Genomic DNA, 14,274 nt, shown 5'->3' on the forward strand with positions numbered 1-14,274 from the left:
TTATCGTCTCCTCCGAAAGACGGATGGCCTATCTATAATTATGTGATTGTGATGTGGTCAAAAAGCTAAATTTAACATATTACTTCAAACCCACTTGATCTGCCCATCAGGGCAGTTCCTTATTCTGAAATGGGTGCTTCAGAGCACAGGAGGTTTTGTTGCGCTCTTATGTAGAGGCTATCAACATTTTGAAGTCTTCTACTGATCACAACATGTGGGATGTAAGCTCAATCACATCATCCCACTGGAACAGGAAGGATGAGCTTCTCAGACCACTGCTCAGAAGGACAGTCATTCACGCAATACTTCTTGGGAGAGGTAAGCCCTTTGACCCTGCAAAGTTTCGGAGGGGCAAAAAGAAAAACCCAAGAAACCAGAGATGGGTGAAACTCCAGGCACAAATGTGGGTCAAAAGACTGATTCGAGGGTGACCATCAGGTGCCGTAGAGGAAATTTGGCAAGGGTGAGTCAAGGGTGGCCAGGCGCCCTAGAGGCAATTTGGCGACCACTCCTTCAGCGGAAGGACCTACAAAAAGGCAGGAGTGGAACTCACGTAGGTCACGAGTTATTGGTGGTGGTGAGGCCAAAACTCAATGAAGGGCCGCCATTCAGGCAAAACTTCTTGGGTGAGATAAGGCCTTTGACCCTGCAAATTTTCGGAGGGGCAAAAAGAAAAAAACAAGAGACCAGAGATGGGTGAAACTCTAGGCACAAATGTGGGCCAAGAGGCTGAGTCAAGGGTGGCCAGGCGCCCTAGAGGCAACTTGGCGACCCTTTCCTGAGCGGAAGGACCTTCAAAGAAGGCCAGGAGTGGGAAACCTCACATAGGTCACGAGGACCAATCAGTCTGAAGAGACTGCCAGCATATCACACTGGATTCCGACAAGCAACCAGGTGATGAATGGGATATTAGCATGGGGGAAAACATCCTGATTCTTGTAAGGGACTCAGGTATTGGTTTCCCACTAACGTACTTGGGAACACAATAAGCTCCGATTGATGTGTGGGGTTCTTTAAAACCTTTGGATGCTTGAATCCGTCCCTTCAAACATAACATATACTTTTTATTTACAATATTCCACAATAATTGTTGAGTTTTCATGACTTTCTCGTGCGTAAAGCAAAATACAATATTGCAGGGGAAAATTGGTCTTCCCAAAATATATAAGTTACCATGTTCGCGGGGGAAACGTCTATTTAAATACAACGCAAAATCTGTGACGGAATTTACATTATTAAAGTTTAGGAGATCATTTCCTGAACCAAAAACCGTGAAATTCAGCCGATAGTTAATGAGATGTACAATAATACTCCTGGTAAACTTCATGGAATGAACTGAATTGTACACATTTTTCAAATACCTCAATAACTAATGAAGATAATGTTGTTGGGAGAATGCTGTTATACCGTATCTATTCATAATTAAAACACTGGGATGTTGCCAGAAATATCTTCAATTTATTGAAAAATTATTTTTCAACACCAATGAAGTTCATCTTCCGTGTGAAAAACACACATTGGAGGTTTCGTTGCGTTCTTATGTAGAGGTTTCAACATTTTGAAGTCTTCTACTGATCACAACATGTGTGATGTAAGCTCAATCACATCATCCCAACTGGACAGGAAGGATGAGCTTCTCAGACCACTGCTCAAAGAAGGACAGCCATTCACGCAAAACTTCTTGGGAGAGGTAAGGCTTTTGACCATGAAAGTTTCGGAGGGTCAAAAAGGAAAACCCGAGAGACCAGAGATTGGTGAAACCAGGCACAGATGTAGGTCGAGTCAAGAGCTAATTCAAAGGTGACCAGGTGCCATAGAGGCAATTTGACAACCCCTCATTCAGCGGAAGGACCTACAAAAAGGCCAGGAGTGGAACTCACGTAGGTCACGAGTTATTGTGGGTAGTGAGGCCAAAATCAAAGAAGGGCATCCATTCACGCAATACTGCTTGGGAGAGGTAAACCCTTTGACCCTGCAAAGTTTCGGAGGGGCAAAAAGAAAAACCCAAGAAAAACCAGAGATGGGTGAAACTCCAGCAGGCACATATGTGGGTCAAGAGGCTGAGTCAAGTGTGCCAGGCGCCCTAGAGGCAACTTGGCGACCCCTTCCTCAGCGGAAGGACATTCAAAGCTTCAAAGAAAGCAGGAGTGGAACTCACGTAGGTCACGAGGACCAATCATTTTTTTTTTAGATTACGCCTAAAGACTCCAGTCATGGAGTATAAACAAGTCATGTTATTACATAATAATTCTAGCACTAAGTAGTTCAACCTAGTTTAGGTTTGAAAGGAATTCTTGTACACTATAAAAAGCTCTATCAACTAAATATTTTTTCATTTGTTTTTTGAAAATCTTCAAATCATTCTGAAGAGACTGCGAAGCATATCACACTGGATTCCGAGAAGCAACCAGGTGATGAATGGGATATTAGCATGGGGGAAAACTCCTGGTTCTTGTAAGGGACACAGTATTGGGTTTCCCAACTAACGTACTTGGGAACACAATAAGCTCCGATTGATGTGTGGGGTTCTTTAAACCTTTGGATCCTTGAATCCGTCCCTTCAAACATAACATAACTATTTTATTTACAATATTCCACAATAATTGTTGAGTTTTCATGATTTTCTCGTGCGTAAAGCAAAATACAGTATTGCAGGGAAAAATTGTCTTCCCAAAATATATAAGTTACCATATCCGCGGGAGAAACGTCTATGTTGAATACAACGCAAAATCGGTGACGGAATTACATTATTAAAGTTTAGGAGATCTATTTCCCTGAACCAGAAACCTTGAAATTCATCCGATAGTTAATGAGATATTACAATAATACTCCTGGTAAACTTCATGAAATGAACTGAATTGTAAACATTTTTCAAATACCTCAATAACTAATGAAGATAATGTTGTTGGTGAGAATACTGTTATACCGTATCTATTCATAATTAAAACACTGGGATGTTGCCAGAATATCTTCAATTATTGAAAAATTATGTTTCAACACCAATGATGTCATCTTCCGTGTGAAAAACACACATTGAAGATTTTTTCACACTGGAGATGACACCATTGGAGGGAGTTGAAACATGTATGTAATTCTCAATAAATTATAGTAATATTTCTGACAACATATACCAGTGTTTTCAGCTTAGAAAATATGAACTATATACTTCAATTTCACTGAGGGCGAAGTTGAATTGCATGAAATACTTTAGGCCTACCGTGAGGATACTGTATGAAAAATACTCGAGTACCGTACTGGTACTTTCAAAATGTGTTATGTATAGGCATAATATATATTACATGATTGTATGTAAAGTTATACACGCTAGGCTATACCAATACCATATAAAAAACTTTCATTGTACAAGCAATACACTAACTTGTACATAGGGTAACTAAAGTTGTACATAAACATACGGTAGTTTTTTTTCTTCAAGGGCTACTCTTAAATTAATATGAATAAAAATTAGAAATCCAGGTACCTACTTTTTTTACTTTCCTTGCCCTATTACCAAGGGTAAGGAAAGTATTGCTTTCCGAAAAAATTAAGGTACCCCAATTTCTAATTTCTATACGTTTCAAGGTCCCCTGAGTCCAAAAGACTGGTTTTTGGGTATTGGTCTGTGTGTGTGTGTGTGTGTGGTGTGTGTGTGTGGTGTGTGTGTGTGGTGTGTGTGTGGTGTGTGTGTGTGTGTGTGTGTGTGTGTGTGTGTGTGTGTGTGTGTGTGTGTGTAAGAGTGTATGTGCGTCTGTGTACACGATATCTCATCTCCCAATTAACGGAATGACTTGAAATTGGAACTTAAGGTCCTTACGATATAAGTATCCGACACGAACAATTTCGATCTGATGCAATTCAAAATGGCGGCTAAAATGGCGAAAATATTGTCAAAAACAGGGTTTTTCGTGATTTTCTCGAAAACGGCTCCAACGATTTTGATCAAATTCATACCTAAAATAGTCATCGATAAGCTCTATCAACTGCCACAAGTCCATATCTGTAAAAATTTCAGGAGCTTCGCCCCATCAATGCAGATAGATTCCAATTATCAGGCTTCAGATACAATTGAAACGAAAAAAATCAAGTGGAGTAGATTGAGCATGAAAATCTCTACGTTAATGTTCAGTAACATTTTCACCTAAAATTCAAAATAAGCTTTAAATTCGAGAAAATGTGATTATTCAATTGCAAATTATTGTTGATTCTATTAAATCACTCACTATGAAGAGATAGCAGACCTACGTGTGTCTCCAGCGTTATTGCCCTGTCACCAGCTGGCTCAAATCTTTATGAATAGTAGACTTGAGATGCGTGGGAACACTAGCGTCAGTGATCAATTTTCATAACGGCAAGGAAAGTTGTGTGAGTGCGCCACACCAGATTTTTCTTCAAGGGCTACTCTTAAATTAATATGAATAAAAATTGGAAATCCAGGTACCTACTTTTTTAAAATTGTTCAATCACGACATGCTTCGGCTGTATAATGTCATTATCAATTCAATAATGTATTATAATGTCATTATTATCACATCATAGTGTTATTTCAAAAAGATCCAATCTGAGATGCATAGATTGAGAGAAAAATATCAATATCCAGTGTCCTATTATTCATTTATGTTTTGATTTAAATAAATATATTTATGAAATAGGCACCCAATAAAAGTATCTCCAATAACTTAACTAATGCATTAGAATAATAATTTATCTAGATTATGAGATTATAGAACAATTTGTTTTGACTATCAATCTCCTATTATTACCCGGTCGTGTGTTATATAATGGAAGGATATTTATTATTTATTTATCACATTGTGTATAAGTACCTGACATGAGGAAAGGCACAACAGGCTCATGCCCAAAACTGTCCCATTTCCAATTTATACTATACTGTCCAAATCAAAATGTTGGTAAGGTCACTTTCACTTTTCAAAATAGGTACAATTTACACTGAGGGGGAGATTTCCTCATAATATGATGCTAATTCCAGAGACGGAGACGAGCCCATGAATCCCACAGTCTGGTTAATTTCAAATGTCTGTTAAAGTACTTTCAGAGACGGAGGCACAGTTGATTTCCATGGTCTTATACCCCATTGGAAAACCCCAAACCTCCGCCACGACCACGACATGACGCCCTGATTAGTCGTGACCTGAGGTAGGATATTGAAAATAAAGAACCAAAACATTTAATGATCAGTATACAATGGATTTATATTATCTTTCATAAACTTCATTGCTTTTTATTCCAGTGACTGAAAAATCGTATTGATTGTAAGATTTTAATACAAAAAACTATCAAACTCCAATTCCTTTGAGCAAGAATGATAACTTGAAAGGACTTGATTTTCTACACCTAACGCGACTATTCCAACTCAGATATGTTATATTCTTATAATTTAACTGAATCATAACTCCGATATGCCATATATTCATATTGTTATAATCTAACTGAATCATTACAGCTAATATAAACTTTTTATTAAAATTATCCAAGAGTGGTCTGGCAATGAAGCGACTTGTTTAGGTTAGTAAGTGAATTGTATGATTGCTATCAACTTAATGGGTAGAAATTATTGCAAAAATAATTGAATAATAATTATAATAAGCCTTATCTTACATCGGTAAGTTGAATTTCCCATTTTCCAGGATCTGGAAAGGCTGATGTTGATGGAGATATTGCAAAGCACAGTACTGCCAAACATAATGATAAATTTATACTAATTTGGCACATAGTAAATCGAATTATCAGATTTGAACTATCTAGAAATCAAAATTACACCGATCTTCAACATTATCTATCATTTTAAGAAATTTATTTCAAATACACGGCAGAACACAAAAAGCAGACGCACGACGGATTTGGATTTCTGGATAACATATGACTCATGAAGATGACGGCTGACGGCATCAATAGAAAATCTTCGACTTGAATATCGATGGCATTGGTGAATTTTTTTTGTAGAATCAAGTAATTTATTATAATCATATTAATTTGAAAAATATTTTCAAACGTTGCGAAAACAATTTTTTCACAGTAAATTCCCGTAAGTGAGTATTTGGAAACAACTTCTCAGCGCTATCTAGACAATATTGTCAAATCTGAATTGCTCAAATAGGAAGTAGACGTCTAATAAGTTCTTTGAAGTGTGTACTTTGAACAAAGTTCACAGCACATACTAATATATTAATAATACTGAGGTGGTGCTACATAAGCTAGGCTTGTGCATCGATAATGAGTGAAAGGGATGATGATGAGAGATGACGATTACTTTTTAGATAGTTGGGACCGACGGCTTATTGTCTCCTCCGAAAGACGGGTGGCCTTATCTATGTGGCTGTGCTGTGGTCAAAAAGTATTAATTTAACATATTACTTCAAACCCACTAGATCTGCCCCATCAGGGCAGGTTCCTTATTCTGAAATGGGTGCTTCAGAAGCACAGAAGGTGTCGTTGCGCTCTTATGTAGAGGCTATCAACATTTTGAAGTCTTCTACTGATCACGACATGTCTGATGTAAGCTCAATCACATCATCCCAACTGGAGAGGAAGGATGAGCTTCTCAGACCACTGCTCAAAGAAGGACAGCCATTCACGCAATACTTCTTGGCAGAGGTAAGCCCTTTGACCCTACAAAGTTTCGGAGGGGCAAAAAAAAACCAAGAGACCAGAGATTGGTGAAACTCCAGGCACAAATGTGGGTCAAGAGGCTGAGCCAAGAGTGGCCAGGCGCCCTAGAGGCAACTTGGCGACTACTCCTTCAGCGGAAGGACCTACAAAAAGGCCAGGAGTGGAACTCACGTAGGTCACGAGTTATTGTGGGTGGTGAGGCCAAAACTCAATGAAGGGCGGCCATTCAGGCAAAACTTCTTGGGTGAGATAAGGCCTTTGACCCTGCAAATTTTCGGAGGGGCAAAAAGAAAAAAACAAGAGACCAGAGATGGGTGAAACTCTAGGCACAAATGTGGGCCAAGAGGCTGAGTCAAGGGTGGCCAGGCGCCCTAGAGGCAACTTGGCGACCCTTTCCTGAGCGGAAGGACCTTCAAAGAAGGCCAGGAGTGGAACTCACATAGGTCACGAGGACCAATCAGTCTGAAGAGACTGCCAAGCATATCACACTGGATTGCGACAAGCTAACAGGTGATGAATGGGATATTAGCATGAGGAAAAACTCCTGGCTCTTGTAAAGGGCACACTTCACACGTCAATCGAAGCTTATTGTGCTCCCAAGTAGGCTACGTTAGTTGGGAAACCCAATACCTGTTTCCGAGTGTGCCCTTTACAAGAACCAGGAGTTTTTCCTCATGCTAATATCCCATTCATCACCTGTTAGCTTGTTGCAACGGAAATAATAATTTATCTAGATTATGAGATAAAACAATATTGTTTTGATTATCACTCTCCTATTATTCATTTATGTTTTGGTTTGAATGAATATAATTATGAAATAGAAGTAGGCCTATACCTAATAAAATCTTCAAGAACTTGACAAATGCATAAAAATAATAATTTATTTATTAGTTTAGTTTTGACAAACTTCGTACCGCCAAAAAGTCAATGTATCTCATGTCTCACTTGACTTTATTTGGTGAATCATGAAATTCATCTGACAATCAATACCTATTTTTATTTACATCTCAATACGGACTTCCTATGTGCTTAAAACTACCGTTTTAATACCAGCAAACAATTACTGGAGTGAGGTGTTTATTAGAGCTGGTAAGTTCATATGCTAAATCGTATATCACAACATGATCTTGAATCATGATGATCTTCCCGTTCTACGTTAGCCGCTCGGCCGACAATTTCGATAACATAGGTCTGTAAAATGGATAAATATATAATTATTATTAGCCCACCTATTAAAATATCTGGTCAGAAACCATACCCAATATTATTCACACAACATATTCCCAAAGTTTCATGCCGTTCTGTCAAGTAGTTTTCGAGTATATAGGGAGCAAACAAACTAACTTACACACAGACATTCATTTTTATATAGGCTATAGAGCTGAGAGATAAACCAATCGTTTTATGTGACATTTTTTCAGGTTTGATGTGTATTCAACTGTTTTCCTTTATCACCATAAAGAAGTATCTAGTTATCTACGGTATTAGGTACCTAGTTGGAGGATTCATTTTCAATAATTCAATCATATTACAAAACATTGAAAAATGCTTTATTGAACTGAATTTTTAGTAAGGGAATTGAATGGAATAGGTCAGATGTAAAAATAAATTAATAAATTGAATGATATTGAAAAATCACATATATTATCATATTTATCATTCATAAACGGAAGATCCACCCGCTCTGGCATTTCTTTAAAATTGAGAGAAGCTTTATTATAGTGAAGTCCACGTTTTAATGGCAGTGGAGAAAGATAGGAGAACAACGTTGCCGATCCTCTGTCTTGTCAATGCCTTCTATGGAGGGTAACTGATACCGGTTTATTGATGTAGGAACTGTTCATGCTTGCTTAAAATATTCAATTATATTTTATCAAGCAAGTAATTAAATTTTCAATGATTTCATAAGGAATTCTCAAATCAAGATTTAATATGTTGTTAATTAATTATTAATTCTACATTGTTGAAAGACGATCTGTGAGCAAAGCGAGAAAGAGATAGCTCTATCAGCTTTGTTGAATGATAGACAAGGATAGCAATACCATTGCTAATCAAACACTGCCATTATAACGTGGACCTCACTATAGTATGTTTTGTTGATATAGTAAGGTCCACGTTATAATGACAGTAATTGATCAACTTTGGTTTTGCTATCCTTGTCTATCATTCGACAAAGCCGGTGGTACTATCCTTTTCAGGTCCACAACAATGCCAAGTATGTTTTTGACAGTGTAGATATATTATTAATTAATGCAGAGAATCGGCATCGCTATTCTCCTATCTTTCTCCATTGCCATTATAACGTGGACCTCACTATATCAGATATGTCTGTTTCCCTAATTCCGTTTTGTTCTCATTTTGAAAATTAAACTATTTCAAAAGATTGCATCATCTTTTGAGTTATCATCCATCTCAGTCAATATGAGGTTTGTTTGGCGTTAAGCTATAAACTTCATTGAGTGGTATTATCATTTAATGTATTTAAAATAAATAGAATGCATCGAATATTATAAATAGAATATTTCATTCAAAGAATATCAATTTCAGGTAAATATTTATTCCATATATTACTTAATAATTTACAAAAAAATCAATATACATTTTCCTAGATAGTCTGAGAAATCAAATATTGATTCATACAATAAATACATTATCAAAATGATAGGGAGAGAAAATAAGATAACCTTGTGCTATTCCTCTCCCAATTTAGATAAGGTTACACATAGTCCGAATAGGTTGAGTCTTGTAGTTGTTCACTTCACAAAATGTTCAGTCTTCAACGACAGACAGACAGACAAAAGTTTCTTTATTTCAAAAAAAAAATCATTTAACAAAATAAAACATGCTGTGCTCATTCATGTCATACAAAAAAAACTTAATAACCATTGTGTTACAACATCATCCTAGAAACAAAATTACCGTATATTTATTATAAGTAAAATAAATTTTATGTAAAGTGTCAATGAAATTTTATGTAAAATAAATGAAAGTATTGATTTAAATTTCAAATTTAAGTTTATAAATCTTAATGTGGATCAGGTTTTAAGGAAAACGATGAGAAACACAAATATATTTAAGGAAATGAGCACAATGATAATATGAAATGGTCTGCATGGGCTAGATGCCTGTGCGCAGACCAGAGTTACTAAAACATGTTTTTATAGGGAGAGAAATAATATATAGTATCAGAAAAATATAGAATTTATAATTTTTTATGTATAATATTCTCATCCCTTTCGTTACTAAATAAGTTAACTTTAATAAAAGAATGAAACTGCAGATATAGGCTCCCTTCAGCACAAAAAATCATCAGTATTAGTTTTGATGGTGACTATTGTAATTAGTTGAAATAATATTCTCTGATTTATCTATTCCTAATTGTAATAAGAAAATCTTTAATTTTAATTTGAAATCTGTTTTGGATATGTTATTGAATAATATTTGTTGTGGAAAATAGGACGTTAAGTTTCGATATAGAACATGACAAATGTAAAAGGAATTGGTTTGAGAGAAAGCTTTCTGCAGGGCGATAGCCGCAATACCATGTTACTAGCATATCTTGTATTGCGAATATGTGTCACGGTCCTGAGGATGTGCATATTTGAGTATAATGTATATAGTATTTTTGATAAAAAGTTGTCTTATTGTCAATACTGAGCTTTCACTGAAAAGAGTGTTGGTTGGGTACAGAGGCTCTTTTTGAATCCTGCCTTCAGAATGGCCTTCTGGACAATGAAGAGAGGTTGCAGAGCTGTCTTCAATGCGCCCCCCCCATGCTACTATGCCAAACTCTAGAAGGGATTGAACATATGCAAAGTAGGCCATTTTGATTTCTCTCCTATCCAGAATTTCACTCATCATTCTAAAGGCATATATGTATTTTCTGAGTTTTTTCTTCATGAAGTCAATATGAAAGTCCATCTCATTCTATTATCAAAAAAAATAAATAGAATGCATCGAATATTATAAATAGAATATTTCATTCAAAGAATATCAATTTCAGGTAAATATTTATTCCATATATTACTTAATAATTTACAAAAAAATCAATATACATTTTCCTAGATAGTCTGAGAAATCAAATATTGATTCATACAATAAATACATTATCAAAATGATAGGGAGAGAAAATAAGATAACCTTGTGCTATTCCTCTCCCAAATTTAGATAAGGTTACACATAGTCCGAAATAGGTTGAGTCTTGTAGTTGTTCACTTCACAAAATGTTCAGTCTTCAACAGACAGACAGACAGACAAAAGTTTCTTTATTTCAAAAAAAAAATCATTTAACAAAATAAAACATGCTGTGCTCATTCATTGTCATACAAAAAAAAACTTAATAACCATTGTGTTACAACATCATCCTAGAAACAAAATTACCGTATATTTATTTATAAGTAAAATAAATTTTATGTAAAGTGTCAATGAAATTTTATGTAAAATAAATGAAAGTATTGATTTAAATTTCAAATTTAAGTTTATAAATCTTAATGTGGATCAGGTTTTAAGGAAAACGATGAGAAACACAAATATATTTAAGGAAATGAGCACAATGATAATATGAAATGGTCTGCATGGGCTAGATGCCTGTGCGCAGACCAGAGTTACTAAAACATGTTTTTATAGGGAGAGAAATAATATATAGTATCAGAAAAATATAGAATTTATAATTTTTATGTATAATATTCTCATCCCTTTCGTTACTAAATAAGTTAACTTTAATAAAAGAATGAAACTGCAGATATAGGCTCCCTTCAGCACAAAAAATCATCAGTATTAGTTTTGATGGTGACTATTGTAATTAGTTGAAATAATATTCTCTGATTTATCTATTCCTAATTGTAATAAGAAAATCTTTAATTTTAATTTGAAATCTGTTTTGGATATGTTATTGAATAATATTTGTTGTGGAAAATAGGACGTTAAGTTTCGATATAGAACATGACAAATGTAAAAGGAATTGGTTTGAGAGAAAGCTTTCTGCAGGGCGATAGCCGCAATACCATGTTACTAGCATATCTTGTATTGCGAATATGTGTCACGGTCCTGAGGATGTGCATATTTGAGTATAAATGTATATAGTATTTTGATAAAAGTTGTCTTATTGTCAATACTGAGCTTTCACTGAAAAGAGTGTTGTTGGGTACAGAGGCTCTTTTTGAATCCTGCCTTCAGAATGGCCTTCTGGACAATGAAGAGAGGTTGCAGAGCTGTCTCAATGCGCCCCCATGCTACTATGCCAAACTCTAGAAGGGATTGAACATTGCAAAGTAGGCCATTTTGATTTCTCTCCTATCCAGAATTTCACTCATCATTCTAAAGGCATATATGTATTTTCTGAGTTTTTTCTTCATGAAGTCATATGAAAGGTCCATATCATTGTAGTGAGTCTTAGGATATAACCTACTCTACTAAATTATTTTAACCTACTCTTGAACATGGTAACGGCCATAGGGAGTAGGTCAATTTCAACACTAAACATGTAGAAGTCACATTAAAAGAAATTTCTGTAATTATAAATATCTAATTTTTCTGTAATATTGATGTAATACTTTTATTATTTGGAGAAATGAACATTCATTTATTTATTATTAATCAGTTTCATCGATTAAATATTGTTGGCGTTACCGTACCTCGTAGAGGAACTCGTGACACGCCTCGCCGGCACAGAACTCCTCGCCGCACTCCTTGCAGGACACGACACGTGTCTCGACTATGCCCGCCTTCGACTTCATCTTGCGCACAAAGTCGGTGGCGCTGATGCGCTTCTCACGCTCCTCTGTCTGCAGTCGCAGCTTGCCCAGTTCTACCAACCTAACACATAACATAACATATTAATGTAACTCACACACATAACATAATCTCAATGGCGAGTAGGCTACACTAAAATCATGTCCTATCAAGATTCATTTTATTCACCATTATCAGGCTACAAAAGCAATAGGCACGTGGTCATAAATAATTGTAGACCTTCATTTATTCATATTTTATTATACACAAATAAAATATAATCAGAAAATATATGTTTAGAATTTAACATGAGTATAATTTGTGGATTTAAGTGAAATTTCTAATATTTTATGTGATTGTGATAGGCATGAAACACGCATTCAATAGTACAAGGATGAACACTACATTTGGGCAAAGAAACTACATATATTTGGGACCAAAAATTTACAATTCAATACCAAGTTACATTAGGGCAGAATTCAATAGACACAGGTTCAAGAAAAGTTTATTTCCTGGTTGGTTGATATGGGGTGGAAAATTGTGAAAATTTAGTTAGACTGTAAATATTGAAACTATTTATTCTTCATCTTCTCCTTTACTGTTTTCATTTTTCTAAAATAACCTTTCTTATTATATTTAATATAATATTTATCTACTAATTTCATAATTTTGTGTGTATTATAAATTTTTACTAATTTTATTAGAAAAAACTTTAATCCTATATATATCAGTGAATGAAGTTTGTAAATAGTAATTATAACACGCAATAAGCAACTAATACTTATACCCCAACACATATAATTTATAGTGGGGTATATATTTATTCATTAAAGTTATCATTTATTCATTGTTGAAAAACCGCTGATTTATGTAGTTACATTACAATAGGTACTATATTATCAATATCCTAACATTCCATTCAATCTTAATTGTAATTAATAAGTTTTCATAATATGTGAAATTTGTTGCATAATTAGCTGTTGTACTGTAATTTATTGTAGATTCGTGTATGAACCAGAATGTATTGTGACTTACTTGAATAAATAAATTTGAATTGAATTGAAATTGAATATTGTGAAGGAAGATTTTGTTTGGATTTGTAATAAATTTTAAATTAATTAATCTGATAAATTCAAAATTGTAGTAGATACATTTTTTGAACTCAAAATAGTGTGTGAATTAAGTTATCATTTACATAACCTTTAGACTGTGTATTCCAAATTAAGGTTTAGAACAGTTTTGGGCAAATGCCTGTTGTTTTTACCTCAATTGTATTTGTATATGAATAAATAAACTGTTACAGTTTTTTGAAAAAAAGGTACTAACAGGCCTATTTCAAGAAAGGATAAGCGTAAGTTTGTCTCTGCCTATTTTCTTTGTCTCTGCCTATAGTGAAGTCCACGTTATAATGGCAGTGTTTGATTAGCAATGGTATATTGCTATCCTTGTCTACCATTCAACAAAGCGGATAGCGCTATTTCTTTCTCGCTTTGCTCTGTTGCCAGATCGTCTTTTAACAATGTAGAATTAATCATTTATTATCAAAATATTTCATCTCAATTATGAAAATTCTTTATGAAATTATTGAAAAATATAATTTCTTGCTTAATAAAAGAACTAAACTAAAATCTTAACTTATTTACAGATGGAAATTTGCAGCATTAAAGGATTTTCTTTTAATCATGATTATTCCTAACTCAGTGGCGTAACGTTTCCAAACCGGGCCCCCCGCAAAAAAAACTCCGGGCCCCTCTTCTAAAAACGTACCACCTTTCTCCAGCCCCCTTCTCCCTTAATCCCATGCATTAAACTCTAATGTGAACGTACATCTTTCATGAGTTATTACATAGCTTGGTAGAAAAAATAAAACTTGTTCTCGATTGAATTTTACAATTCAAGTCAAGAATTATGTTTTAA

At 34.9% G+C, this 14,274-nt stretch overlaps 1 protein-coding gene across 1 annotated transcript in view; it reads right to left on the reverse strand.

The window, feature by feature from the left end:
* The window catches only part of LOC120351672 (micronuclear linker histone polyprotein-like), a gene marked incomplete at its 3' end in the record, with an annotated part of 46,469 nt that overhangs the window by 26,021 nt on the left and 6,174 nt on the right, over window positions 1-14,274 (reverse strand). Inside the window, 1 exon segment of the mRNA XM_039429620.1 lies at window positions 12,261-12,441. Coding sequence (XP_039285554.1) covers window positions 12,261-12,441 — 181 coding nt within the window.

This window comes from Nilaparvata lugens, chromosome 5 (genome assembly GCF_014356525.2).
Source record: "Nilaparvata lugens isolate BPH chromosome 5, ASM1435652v1, whole genome shotgun sequence".
In the NCBI taxonomy this organism is placed as follows: Eukaryota; Metazoa; Arthropoda; class Insecta; order Hemiptera; family Delphacidae; genus Nilaparvata; species Nilaparvata lugens.